This window comes from Microtus oregoni, unplaced genomic scaffold (genome assembly GCF_018167655.1).
Source record: "Microtus oregoni isolate MIOR12 unplaced genomic scaffold, Mior012 000042F_ref0000377, whole genome shotgun sequence".
Lineage (NCBI taxonomy): Eukaryota > Metazoa > Chordata > Mammalia > Rodentia > Cricetidae > Microtus > Microtus oregoni.
The window spans coordinates 7,036,566-7,050,647 of NW_024543209.1; the positions used below are offsets into that span (position 1 = coordinate 7,036,566).

Sequence of the window (14,082 nt, forward strand, 5' to 3'; positions counted from 1 at the left end):
GGATATGGTCTAGTGGTGGAACACTTATCTAGCGTGGGAAAGACCCTCTGTTGGCAACACTATCACTGCAAATAATGATTCTAATTCGCTGTGAAACAACAGAGCAAAAATACAAAAAAAGACATCAGTCTTGACTTACAAAATAGCAAAATGTCTGTTGACAATCACTCAATAAGATGTCAGTTTTCATTAGCTTTAGACAAAAGGTCTAGAGGTGGTAACTACAAAATAGCAAAATAGTCTACTGATAGTCACTTATCAAAATGTCAGAGCCTTCATTAGCATCAGACAAAAGTTCTAGATGCAGGGCTGGAGGGCTCCTGCAGCAGCTGCAGGTGTGGGGCTGGGGGGACTCCTGCAGCAGGTGCAAAGCTGGGGGGACTCCTGCAGCAGCTGCAGGTGCTGGGCTGGAGGGCTCCTGCAGCAGCTGCAGGTGCTGGGCTGGTGGGACTCCTGCGGCAGCTGCAGGTGCTGGGCTGGAGGGCTCCTGCAGCAGTTGCAGATGCGGGGTTGGTGGGGCTCCTGCAGCAGCTGCAGGTGCGGGGCTGGAGGGCTCCTGCAGCAGTTGCAGATGCGGGGCTGGTGGGGCTCCTGCAGCAGCTGCAGGTGCTGGGCTGGTGGGGCTCCTGCAGCGGCTGCAGGTGCAGGGCTGGTGGGGCTCCTGCAGCTACTGCAGGTGCGGGGCTGGGGGGCTCCTGCAGCAGTTGCAGATGCGGGGCTGGTGGGGCTCCTGCAGCAGCTGCAGGTGCTGGGCTGGTGGGGCTCCTGCAGCGGCTGCAGGTGCAGGGCTGGGGGGACTTCTGCAGCTACTGCAGGTGCGGGGCTGGGGGGACTCCTGCAGCAGCTGCAGGGGCAGGGCTGGAGGACTCCTGCAGCAGTTGCAGATGCGGGGCTGGGGGGACTCCTGCAGCAACTGCACCTCCTCTGGGTTTCTTAGAGCTCAGACTCCCTATGGACCCTGTTTGAGCTGAAGAACCATGGACTTGAGGAAAGCTGTGCTTTGATTACAGGAAAACAGGAGAAAGCACTCCGTAATGTTGCAGAGTCTAAACCAAAACATTCAAGTCTAGGCTCACCCACCAGGGGTCAGAAAAACAACAGAGGAAAGAAAAGGAAAACTAATATCTAGAATAAAGCAAGGTCTTCCTTGCCTGGGGTCTTTTCACACAGTTAGGATCCTTATCACTGTCCCTTTAAGGAAGCTCACTTTCCTGCCCCAGAAGCAGGTTAAGAACCAACTTAAAAGCAGGGCTTTCAGGACCACCTTAAATGAAGCAGTTCAGATGCTTTCTTGCCCTACAACCCCGCTCCTATTAGGTTTCTAAATTCCCTGATGATAGGCATGGGATTTGTTTTATTCAGAGCTGTCTACTTCTGCCTGGAATAGGTGCTAAACACAGAATAATTTACCGTAGGGTTCTGGAGGGATAATTTGAGTGAAATCCCACAGGCATGGTTATAACGTCATACCACAATAGAGAAAGCCAAGGTTTCTCTGCTCCAGGCTAAATGAACAATAAATAGTGCTGAGGAGCCCACAGAACTCCCAACTATAACACATATAGAACAGAAAATAAGCTTTATCGTTACCCAGAAAGCACCTTGGGTCTTGCCAGTTCCAGTGTCCTCCTTAACAGACTGCAGAGGGTTTTCATTTTTCTGTGTGCAATAAAAAGTTAGTCTTAAAAAAAATAAAAGTCAAATACACATTTCAAGTTCTAAAAATAAACATAAGAAAAGTTTATGTTGCTTTTTTTGAACAAGAGTTTGTTGTTTGTACATAATACTAGTCATAGGTTTAAATAAAATAGTGTTTTTTTAATGTTATCTCCTTTGACATGGTCTATGTAAACAAAGCACCATCTCATGAGAAAAAAACCTGAATAAATGTCCATAAAGGATAAACATAAACTTTATAGAGAGCACCATAAATTAGAAAGGGGCTATAAGTTAAAACATTCATTTTTAAATTCAAATCCACATTCAAAATTCATATTACAAGTCATAATAAGGAATTATATTCAAAATGTCGTTATAGTTAGGACATAAAGTTTAACATTCGGACTTATATAGTGAAATTTCAAGGCTTAATAAGGAATTATATTCAAAATGTCGTTATAGTTACGACATAAAGTTTAACATTCGGACTTATATAGTGAAATTTCAAGGTTCAAACAGCCACAGCACACAGAAGAGGTTTCCAAGCATGAAGTGGGCTGGTACATTTTCATCAAGGGGTGTTGCCTGGTCAATGGTTCTGCTTTTACACACAGCCCCCTGACAATTTCATGGGAAAGTACAGGGCACACAAGATAAATCTCTGCTAAACCCTGGGGTTGGCTACAGTGGTACCACCTGTAATCCTAGCACTTGGGGGGGGGGGGAGGGTTGATCAAGAGTTCAAAATTACCTTCAGCTACACGGAAAATTTACAACAGCTGGGCAAATGATACCCCGTCTCACACAAGACAAAAGAAAAATCTACTTTAGAATAACACTTATTTCTAGGAACTTAATCAAAATCCCTAATGAATGTCAAGTGTATTTTGCAGCTTTGTCACCATCGTTATGTATAAATAGGAGAAATCAAAGTCCCGTGTCCATCTAGAAGACTGAAGTTTTTCACAGTCAATGGCAGGAAATTGAGAGCTGAAAAGCGGGCGCTCAAGGGAAATTAAGACCCTATCTGTTGCCAGGATTGTCCTTTTCTTGCTGGTGGCTGGGTTACCGGGTCCGGGAAAGAGATAAAGAGGTCTGTAGAAGCGAAAAGCGCTCCATAGTTCTCGCAAAAGAGCTGCGTGGTTCCAGTCCTCCATTCTCCCTCCGCAGTGGCTTTTTGAGCCCGGAATCAGGATCCCTGTTGTTTCCCCCTCTTCCTGAACGCTGCCAGTCAGCGACAAGCAAACCCAAGAGGTTGTTGCGCCCCAGGGTTCCCTGGTACACGCCACCTTCCCCCCGGACTTATCTGAACCGCCAAACGAAAAGTGCTGGGCCTCTGCGCCCGTGGGAGCTGCCTAGCCCGCGAGCCAGGGAGCACAATGCTCCCTCAGCCTGGGACCCTGGAATGGAGGCTGGGCTCCTCCCCAGATGTCACTCACCTCTGGCATCTCGAGGTTTCAAGCGACACTGCCTCCGGAGGGTCTGCTAGCCCAGCTGCACAGCACCGCTCCCGCCTCAGCTAGTCCGAGATCCCCACTGTGAGCAAAGCGAGAAATAGTCGCAGATGACTCTTGGAGCTCAGTCTGCTCCAGGAACTCCAATTTGATGAACCTGCTCCTGAACTCTACAAGCCTCCGGTGTCTGTGATTTTAGAAAGCACGTGTACCTAGAACAACAGGGTCAGGCTGCGGACTTGGGCGCACACCTGCGGAAGTTCTGAACTCGCACCCTGTGCCTAACGCCCTTGACGTTTACTTCCCTCTGGAATCTAACCAAGCTGTGGGGGCTTGGGATTGGTTTAGTTTCAGGGTCTCATTCTGCACTCTAGACTGATCCGGAGCTCCATCTGTACCCCCAAGCTACAGAAGACGTTTGCCTACATGAACAAAAAACACATGTATCTATAATCCCTGTTTAAATCCCTGTATAAACTGCAACCGTGTCAGTTTATCTAACCAGTACTGAACAGATCAGCTCCCAGAAAATTGTGATATCAATACACTGCAGTTATTTTACCTATTTTAACCTAAACCTTGCGAATTCAGAGGCTTGCTCCTTCCTTGAATAACAGATTCTTGCATATTAAATAGCGGTCAAGAATGCGGCGGCGGACAGGAAGGCAGAATATCTTACAGCAGTGCAAATACCGACGTGGGGAAGAAAGCATCATCTCTAAGAAGCGGCGGTCGAAATGCAACTGAAATGTATTTCACTTCAGAGAATAAAAGTCAATTTTTAACATTAGACAGGAAATATCATTTTCAGAATTTGGAAGAAATTAGATACTCCCGAACCCTACAGTGGCAATGCATCCCAATCTTCAGATATTATTAAAAGCAATGAGAAGCATCAATACACCATAACTTATTGATATTTTCACTTTGATTAGCTTCTTTTACCCCCACACAATTATAGGGTAACCCGAAGCACGTGTTTGAATTCTTCACAAACTAAATACCTTCTTGCTGTTTCATTTTTGTTTTCTGAGACCAGGTCTCATGTAACCTGTTATGGCCTCAAACCTTTGGTCTTCTTGCATCTTTCTCTCAGCTACTGGCATTACAGGATTGCACCATCACCCTGGGCTGAGGACATTGAAGGGGGGTTGTTTCCTCCCTCCCCCCAAACAAATTAGTCTGCCTTTAACATAAAGTTACGTGTTCTATTTGTGTGGCAGAGGTCAGAGCACCAACCTCCAGGAGTCTGTTCCCTCTTCTCAGGGTCCAACTCAGACCTTTACGCTTGTTCAGCGAGTACTTTCACCCATTAAGCTGACTCGTGGGCCCATCATTTATGTTTTTGAAGAATCGGCTCTAGGAATCTTCCAAAAGCATAAAGAGGAGGAACATTCTAACAATGTTTGCCGCGTGGCCAGAAATTGATCTTTATACATTTTCAGCGGTCGTGTTAAATGGCCGCTTTTGAAGTTATTTTTAATATATTCAAAAACATAAACTGTCTTAAGCTGTCACATTTAATTTTAAGGTTTAAATTTGTTTTTAAAACAATCAATAGTTTAAACTTAATTTTGAAAGCCAAGCCAACAAATAAAGCAACTGAATGGCGCAAGTAGCCTGGACCCCCACCGTCTGTAACATGAGGTCCCAGTGAAAAGTGGCAAGACACATTGCTGTCCCCAGCTACACTTCAGTAAGGTCCCTGCGAGAGCGACTTTTAGAAAAGTACTTCGGTGAGCCGTTCTGAAGATTGACAAATCACATCTGATAAGATTTTTTGCATTTAAAATAAGATTCCAGCTTCGAGCTGGAGGAAGAAAGCTCAGGAAATGCTCCCAGCGGGCAGCCTCCCCGCTTCTCTCACTCCTGGTCCTGACCCGTGGGTAGGCTGTGGTGAAGCCTGACTTTCTACTGAGCAAGCTCTTGACTGGGAGGTAGAGGCTCTGGAGATCCTTTTCCTGAGGTTATTGCGCAGAAACGCCGGCGGTAAAACGCACCAGCCCTTTCGGGGTTTGCACAGAATCTGGGATTGCTCCCTCAGGAGGCGCTTGCCTGGTACTGCCCAAGCGAAGTGTGACTCACGCTGCGCTGCCGGGTCTGAGATGCCAGTGAGCACCTGAGCTGGAAACACCTCCTCTAACAGTGACCTGTGGGATCTGGTCTCTCAATTTTATTTATTTATTTATTTATTTATTTATTTATTTATTTGCGTATCTACTTATTTACTTACGTTTTCATTTGTTTTGGCTGCGGACGACAATGGAAGCATGCCGGCTTCAAAGCAAGCCGGAGGAGGAGATGATTCTGGAAGCCCACCTTTGCTCGTGGTCCGGGATCCCACACAGCAGCAGTGGCCCAAGAGAGGAAGAGAGGAGAGGAGGAAGGAGACACACACACACACACACACACATGCAGAGAGAGAGAGAGAGAGAGAGAGAGAGAGAGAGAGAGAGAGAGAGAGAGATTGGCTTGTGGTTTTCTAATGTTGAGTGTCCTGGGTGCCAGATCTATCAAAAAGAAAAATGAAAGAGAAAAGTCGCCTTAGTTGGGGAAGCTTCAGCTATCTAGACAACGGTTTTCTGGTCCTCCAAAGCCACGGAGGATAAAGATGATTTCCTGAGAATAGTAATGACAGTGGCAATACAATCTATTTAACATGGGTGCTCTTATGGGTGACAGCTGAGAGCTCATACACCCCTGGTCTCTCTCTCTCTCTTTAACTATGAAGGGTGACCGAGAGAGAGAGGAGAGGGGCTCAGAGCTCCAACTGCAGAGTTGACTCTCCTCCCGCCCTACCGGTACATCTATCCTAAAGTCACGTGGCCCCAGCCTCCAGATTCACTTTTTCTGGGGGTCGGGACTGTCCCAGCCTGACGTGTGCCTAGACTTGAGAACTCACTGGAATGCTAAACTTACTCTTTGACCAAGCCTCAGCGCAGACTTTGGAACAGCAACTTCTACAAGAACCCAGAGCTCCAAGGAGGCTGACCCCTAGGCTGCAGGTGCCGCTGCTGCCTCTCCAGGCTCCCTCACTTTTCCCACTGCTCAGAGCTCTGGGGAGACTTTGTTGGAACCCTTTGCTTCCAGAGCCCCAATCCAAGCCCGCTCCAGAAGTAGCAGAGTGGTTAACAAGCAGTCGCTGATGGTTTGCAGCAAAAATGAAGCTGTCCTACTTGCTCCACTCGGCCACCTCCTTCGCTTCAGTTTCCCTTCGCTCGGGACTTCACTTTAACTCTCCCCTGAATTCTTGGCTCTGGCTAGACGGAGAAACCTGCTGCTGACTGCTGGGGCTTCAGACGCTGGAGAGGTTGTCCGGTAGAGGCAGAGCGACAGGGTGGGTCAGATATAAACCTGTTTAAAGATGCTGGGGCTTCAGGTGCTGGAGAGGTTGTCCGGCAGAGGCAGAGTGGTCAGATATGAACCTGTTTAAAGATGCTAGCCTTCAGAGGAAGACATTTCAGCACCATAACCAAGGACAGGGCGCCACCTGGGTGTTTCTCTCTCTCTCTCTCTCTCTCTCTCTCTCTCTCTCTCTCTCTCTCTCTCTCTCTCTGTGTGTGTGTATGTATGTATGTATGTCTTGTGTGTGTGTCTCTCTCTGTTTCTCCCCCCCCCCCGTCTGTCTTTCTCTTCCCCCCTCCTACCTTTCTCCTCCCCCCTCCTTCTACTCCTCCTCCTCCTCTCCTCTCACTCACACCCCTCAGCCTACTTCTCATTTGGGGGAAGGAGTCACCCTGCTTACTCCCGGCTTTTATTTCTCTTTCAGGATCCTGGCTGGAGAGCGCTGGAGGTCCCTGCAGATGCCAGCGGACACCACACAGGACGCAGACTCCTTGCTTTCCTACGGGATGAAACTCACGTGGGACATCAACGATCCACAGATGCCTCAGGTGAGGGAGACACTGTGCTTTGGGTAAAATGTGACAGTGACACTATCCAGCCAGAAGGGAAACTGCAAGTTAATTCATGATGAGACCACAAGGTCTTCAGGTATGCAGGGAAGCTGGACTCTACAGAAAGCAGAATTCGGTTTAGAGATGTTCCTACTTAGAGAGCAATTTACTCGCGTGTAAACTGAAAATCTAAACAAAAGCAGCAGAAATACAGATTTATGTTCCTAAGTGATCAGGCCAGACTCTCCGTTCTACCTCCATTCTCTGAGCCAAAGCAGAAATGGAGTCTCTTTTTCTTGGAGGCTGAAGCAGGAAGATTGCCGCAAATTCAAGGCCAACCTGGGCTACTTAACAAACCTCATTTCAAAACAAAACAACAAAAATCCACTCCTATTTGCTTATTCAAAGTTCAAGAGAGAGAGAGAGAGTTCTGGAGAAATCTCAGCAAATGTAAGGACCACCGACTCTCACATGACCAATTCAGACCCTGGGAGGTGACTGTAATCTGAAACAAATGTCCAGACTGGAGTAATTTACTGAAAGTACTCCGCAGCCCGTGAAGCCACCTCGGTCCCGCACTCACTTCGCTAAGCGATCATTCATTCAGGGTAAATTTGTTTTTCATTATCAGAGCCAAGTTCAAGAAATGAACTCAGCAACTTGTGTTCGGTTAAAACTAATGACTTTCAAGTCAGTCCTGCAGTTGTGTGTGTGTGTAGTGTTCATGGGTGCACAGGCGCATTTAGGGGCTGGAGAGGATGTGGTTTCCTAGCATTTGTGAAGGTGGATTCCAGGTTCAGGGTTTGAGACTTGGTGTTTATTTGACCTCTATGCTGTGATACCCAGAAAGGAGAGGTGTGTGAGCAAGCTATGGAGCCTCTGGTAGAAGTCAGCATTATTCCTATGTGCATATGTGTGGAGAGTTTGACTTGCTGTGTTCAACTTGTACACTTTAGCATTTCACAGGGCAACTGCCCTGAAAATAGACCACAGGATGTGTGTCCCGTTGCTGCTGTCTTACATCACCGTAAATTTCCGTAGGAAAAAATCTAATCTTGCCTTTTGAAAACGAATCAGATCCAAATGATGCAATAAGGACATGACCTCAAAGATATGTAGATTTCCTGGGTGAAAAGGAATTATTTTTATTTTAGGAGGAATTTTATTGTGCATATCATGTATGTGCACTTGTAGATGTAAGCATGTTCATGTCATGATGTATGTGGGTGTGGAGGTCGGAGGGTGACTTTCATAAGTAAGCACTTTCTTTCATGGGATTCAAATTTTTAACTCAGATGGTCAGGTTTGAAAGGCAAGTCCTTTACCTGCTATGTCATCTCATTGGCCCAGGGAATCTGGTTCTTAATCAGGGGTATATCAAGCACGTGAGGATGGACAGGCACACTGGGGCATAAGCAGCAATAACAAAACAACCCCCCTCTTACACACACACACACACACACACACACACACACACACGCACATGCGCGCGTGCACACACACACACACATACACATGAGAAACTTATCATTCTAGCCCTTCTGACTAACTGGGTGAGTGAGCAAAACTGGTTATGTGACCTTGAGAGGGACCTTGAATTTTTGTTAGTCTCTGGCTGCTGTCCTGTCCTCAAGCAATGAGATTAGATAACGACCTCAGATTTCCCTCAGGTCCACTGTCATCCCTATAGTGTGTGTATGTGTGCGTGTGGCTGCTGTCGACATATTAGAGGAAATGAAACCTAATTCCAGGTACACACACAGGCACACAGACACACACACAGTTAGAAACAAGCATAAAATCAAATACAGAATGGAGGCAAAGAGTTGAAAGCTTTAGAGCAGCCAGGCGGTTGTAAATATTTTAATTTTGCCTATATCTATATCACCTGAGATTGTGCAAGGAGAAAAATGTCCCCAAATTGCATTCAGTCAATGCATGGGGAGAAAATATGTGCAGCCAGTCATTCCTGCCTTGTCTTTTGGTTTTCATTGTGTTGTGCTCTGTGCCCATTCTCCTAGAAGAGATGAACTTGAAGTATTTCCTCTGTCTTGGAGGTTTGGGTCATCAATTTAAATATTGACTGTTGTCCAGAAAAAAAAAAGAGCTGTCTGTAGATCCAAAGAATAGCTTTTCAATAAACAGAATATTTACCTTATATTTTGACATTTGCTGAGATGTAAAATTCAGAAGTTAAAGTGTACTTTTATCTTCCAGTGCATGAAGAAAGTCAAGGGGGTGGTGGCACACAGCCACACCCATAAGCCTAACACACTCAAGACGTGAAAGCAGGAGGATCAAGAGTTCAAGGTTATCCTCAGCTATATAGTGAGGCCAGCCTGGGCTATACGATAGCTTGCCTCAAAAAAAAAAAAGAACATTTATCGTATTTTAAATAAAGCATGAGGCAAAGGCCATCAGACACAGATGCTAAATTGATAATCTATATCTTAGATATGACACATTATCCCAAACTATGGTTCTTTGTTGAGGAGGATGGCAATTCCATGTTGCTCAGGCTGTCTCAGCTAGTCCAGTGTCAGGCATGGTCTCTAGTCCCCCAAAACTCCCAATTTCTTCTGAGGATTAGTGCCTTCATCAGAGACCTTTTGAAGCTTGCAGAACTAAGGCAAGTGTGCAGAAAGAGCTTGCTACCTCTGAGGTTTATCGCTCCCAGGACCATGGTTGGCATGTTTGACAGGTTTAGGACAGAGTGCCAAGCGCTTTTGGAGAAAAAGTACTGACTTCAAGATATCACAAATTAAACTGTGCAGGAAAGCACTCTGAAGATTTGAAAATGTTTCAGCATCTAAACACATCAAAAAATGGAATGTTAGCCACAAGAAACCCAGGCAGCTCAGACATTTGTAGACAGGCCCTGGTAGCTGTGTGAACTTTGGCAAGTCAATTGACCTCTCTGGTCTCCATTTTAGTCTATAAAATGGGCCTGATAATTGTCTCTAATGTTCACATGTCCTATGAAGGTTGGATGTCTTAATACACATACGCCACTTAGAAACCTTATGAGTACTTCATAAACATGCATTATTTCAGATCCGCCAGGCATGTGGTTGGCGATTTTCACTGAATACTAGAATAATTTGGGGGTATGAAGACTTCTGGATTTACAAAAACAAACAAACAACAACAACAAAAACCTGTTTTATCTTCCTCCAGTGCTTGGAGGAAGTTAAAGGCAGGGTGCCTGTGATTCAGGCTCCCTAAGCCCTCTCCTGTTGGTCATCTTTTCCCAGGAACCAGCCCACTTTGACTACTTCCGGGAGTGGCCCGATGGCTACGTGCGCTTCATCTACAGCAGCCAGGAGAAGAAGGCTCAGCGCCACCTGAGTGGTTGGGCCATGCGCAACACCAACAACCACAATGGCCACATCCTCAAGAAGTCCTGCCTGGGCGTGGTGGTGTGCGCACGCGCCTGCGCCCTGCAGGATGGCTCGCTTCTGCAGCTGCGGCCAGCCATCTGCGACAAGGCCCGGCTGAAGCAGCAGCGTGAGGGCGGGAAGGCGCAGAAAGGGTGGCTTTGGAGCCCTGGGTTCTCTGTTCCCCGTTCATGTCACCTCGCTTCCTTCAGAATGTTCTGGGTTGCGGGTTGAGCTTAACATTTCTCTCTCCGGGATTTGCAGAGAAAGCTTGTCCCAACTGTCACTCAGCTTTGGAGCTGGTTCCTTGCCGAGGGCACAGTGGATACCCGGTCACCAACTTCTGGCGACTTGATGGCAACGCAATATTTTTTCAGGTAAATGGGGCGGGCCAGGACACCATTTGTACTGAATATTTCTATCACACAACGTGGGGCAAACCGCCGCAAATCTGTCCTGGAGATTAAACTACCAATACCCTGTAAGCTCACTGGTTTCCCAGAAATCAAGTTATGGGCCCTTGGCTAGATTTTGTTGTTTCCCAGACAGGGTTCGCCTGAACAACCAAGTCTGATCTGGTACTTGCTAGGTAGCCCAAGCTGACCTTGAACTCATGATCTTAGCCAGCCGTGGGCTGTGCCACTTTGCATGACTTGGTGTGCTCTTGATGGTCAGATATATGAACCCAGTCACACTCATTTGAGAGCATAAGTGGGTTGCCAATTACCTTTTAAGATACTTATTGTTCTTTTCGACTTTTTTTTCCTTCAAGAAACAGGGTCCTGACAGGTAGCCCAGGATGGCCTGGAACTCACTATGTAGCCCAGAATGTCTTCATACATACGCTGAACCTGGGATAACAGGAATACTGGGATAACAGGCAGGAACTATCATGCCCAGCTACTATGTCTAGTATTTGGTGCTGTTTTAGTTTGAATAACTTTGCAGTTTTAAAGAAAAGTTAAAAACTAACTAAATAAACAAAACAAACAACAACAACAAAAACAATCAGGGAAAGACATCATCCGGTTTGAACCAGCTCCCAGCACAGCTGGCTTCCTTCTAGAAAAACGGACAGACAGTTCGATGTCTTCATTAACACAGGCCAAAGGGGTTCATGACCACCCTAGACCAGAGAGTAAGTCTGAGACAGAAGCTAGAAGAAGTGCCTTCAAGAGACAGATGGCCTCTTTCTACCAACCCCAGAAGAGGAGCTCCAGAGAGCCTGAGGTAATGGTGACTGACGCCACCCGGGGATAGGTTTGTTTGGGTTCATGGTTTTGGAAGTTTCATTCCGGTTCCAGTGACCCTTGCTTTGGAGCCAGCGAAAAGTCAGTTCATCACTCTGAGGAGTGCATGATGGGAGACTCTCTTTCCCTCATCACCTGAGACAAAGGAGAACAAAGGAGAAGAGGGAGCCGATTCTTCACACCTCCGCGGAGGACACACCCCCAGTGACCTATAATCTCCTACTAGACCCCAGTGCTTGAAGAGTCCGCCATCTCCTGATGGTTTCACCCTGGCGACCAAGCATAAAACACAAAAATTGTCGGGGGACACTTAAGATCCAAGCACTAGCAGCAGTGTTTTTGAAGGAACAGATAAGTTTTCCCTACGCAACTTGATCAAATGTGTGTTTCCACCAAAACATGCTGAGCAGGCAGAGAGCCTGAACAGAGCAGCTCCTGACATGGTTCAAGCCCTTCCTCGGGCCAAGCGCTCACCTAAGAGTTCATGCACGCCAGGGCTACAGAAACCCCCTGAAGAGCTGGCTACAGCTAAAACTTGTATTTTAAATGCTGATCCAAGGCCCAGAGAAAGTCAAGCAGTAGTTTGGTTGGGAAGGAATGGGACAGGACTTAAAGACAGGTCTGAGTGGTTCCTGTGCCTCCGCTATTAGGAGCACTCGGATGAGAACAGGCACAACCGTTACTCAGCCCCACCCTGCCTGGCTACTGGGGAACCTTCCTAGTTCAGCACATCCATCAGCAACCTCTGGACCCCGGGACCAAATTGTGAACCTTAGCAGGGCATGGTTCACTACACAGAGCCTAACTGCAGGTGGTGTATTTTTTTATGTGGTTGGCTGTAGATGACAAGGTCCAAATAATGTACATATTATATGTCATGGTGTGTGTTGTGTGTCATATGTCTGTATTTGTGCCTTTTTTTTCAGGTAGGAAACCCTCAGGACATCAGTGGAAACCTCAGTAGCATGCCTGCCCTGGAACCCACAGAACGGCTTGATATGATTGCTGATACCAGCTTCTCTATGACAGACCAGTCCTGCCCTTCCTTCCCAAACTCTGATGTTCTCGGAGTTACCTGTGACCTCCCCACCTTTCAAGGAGATGTAACGCTGCCCTTTCAGAAATATTCAAATCCAAGCATCTACTTGCCCAGACCACCTTGGAGCTATGAATTGGCAGGTCCTGTGGGCACAGGACCAAATCCATATCCTACCCTGTATAAAGATCCTTCTGGAAACCCTGACGGCACAGATTGGGTTCACTTAAACTCACTACAATACAATGTCAGTTCATACAGCAGTTACGAGAGCAGCTTGGATTTCACAGCTAAATACCATGGCTGGAAACCTACACATGGGAAACCTGGCCTTGAAGAGAGGGTTGATTATGGGCAATGCCAGGCTGTGACCACATGCCCTTATTACAACCCAGAGCTGCCCTGCAGGTACCTGCCAAGGCCACCAGCAGGAACCCAGGCCCTGCAGACCGTGATCACCACCACAGTGGCCTACCAGGCTTACCAGCACCCTGCCCTGAAACACAGTGACAGCATGCAGGAGGTCAGCAGCCTCGCCAGCTGCACCTATGCTTCTGAAAACCTCCCAGTGCCCATCTACCCGCAAGCCTTAGACCCTCCAGATGCAACCATGCAGGCAGCCTCTCCTTCAAAGAGAGCCCCTGTGAAACTCCCGGGAGATTGCCAGGTCCTCAGATGCGCTCTGGCCTCTCCTCAAGAGGCAGATCTTTTCAGGACAGAGGGAGGAGATGCATGGGATGTGTGTCTGTCTGGGATGGGCTCTGTGGTCGGCTACTTGGATAGGACAGGGCAGCCTTTTAACTTTGATAGTGAGGAATTTTAGAAGGATTCCAGGGTACACACCCCATGATAATAAAGTGCATGCAAGAAAATACATGCAAAAGGGTAACTACCAGTTGTTGAGATGGTTCATTTTGTATGTTTTATACACACATATATCTACACACACAGAGAGATCAGAGTTAGTCTAAGAGCAAGCTAAGGACCTCAGTGGGAAATGACAGACAGGATGCTGGGGTTTTGCACAGCATTCTGAAACCCGCCACACCACAGAGGCTATTAGGAGTGTGAGTTTCCCAAGTGAACAAAAGAGTGAGCTGGAGGCCTGTAATGCTCAGGCCTGACTTTCCTTAGCTTGCCAGCTAAGATCCCGATTCTCATTCTTAGCCTTTCCCCCTTTTCATTTTAGACTGTTAGGGAACTTCCCACAGCTGCGGGCAGCATCAAGAGGCTGTTTAAGTCACTTCAGAATGGAGACTTAGAGAAATGTCTGAAGCTTACCCTGCAGGCTTTTTCATAATCAACTGATAAATTTGTAAATCAAGTAGATTTAAATATAAAATAAAAATGCAAAGCTTTGCCCCGTGTTAAAGATTCCACAAAGTTGATGAACTGATGAGAACGTCTCTA

The 14,082-nt window shown here is 46.9% G+C and overlaps 1 protein-coding gene across 1 annotated transcript; it reads left to right on the forward strand.

Annotated features, from left to right (window-relative positions):
- Window positions 1-6,916: 6,916 nt before the first annotated feature.
- On the forward strand, window positions 6,917-13,495 carry Gcm2 (glial cells missing transcription factor 2). The gene is made up of 5 exons (XM_041632586.1): window positions 6,917-7,006; window positions 10,264-10,516; window positions 10,651-10,763; window positions 11,491-11,616; window positions 12,563-13,495. Exons 1-5 carry the CDS (start codon window positions 6,917-6,919, stop codon window positions 13,493-13,495), a joined length of 1,515 nt encoding a protein of 504 aa, XP_041488520.1.
- The last annotated feature ends 587 nt before the right edge of the window (window positions 13,496-14,082 follow it).

What these genes read in the sequence shown, in the direction of transcription:
- Gcm2 (XM_041632586.1), top strand. Translation starts at nt 6,917, where the DNA reads ATGCCAGCGGACACCACACAGGACGCAGACTCCTTGCTTTCCTACGGG. An exon ending in ACGATCCACAGATGCCTCAG is followed by an intron (nt 7,007 to 10,263) that starts GTGAGGGAGACA and finishes ATCTTTTCCCAG; the next exon opens with GAACCAGCCCACTTTGACTA. An exon ending in GGCCCGGCTGAAGCAGCAGC is followed by an intron (nt 10,517 to 10,650) that starts GTGAGGGCGGGA and finishes CGGGATTTGCAG; the next exon opens with AGAAAGCTTGTCCCAACTGT.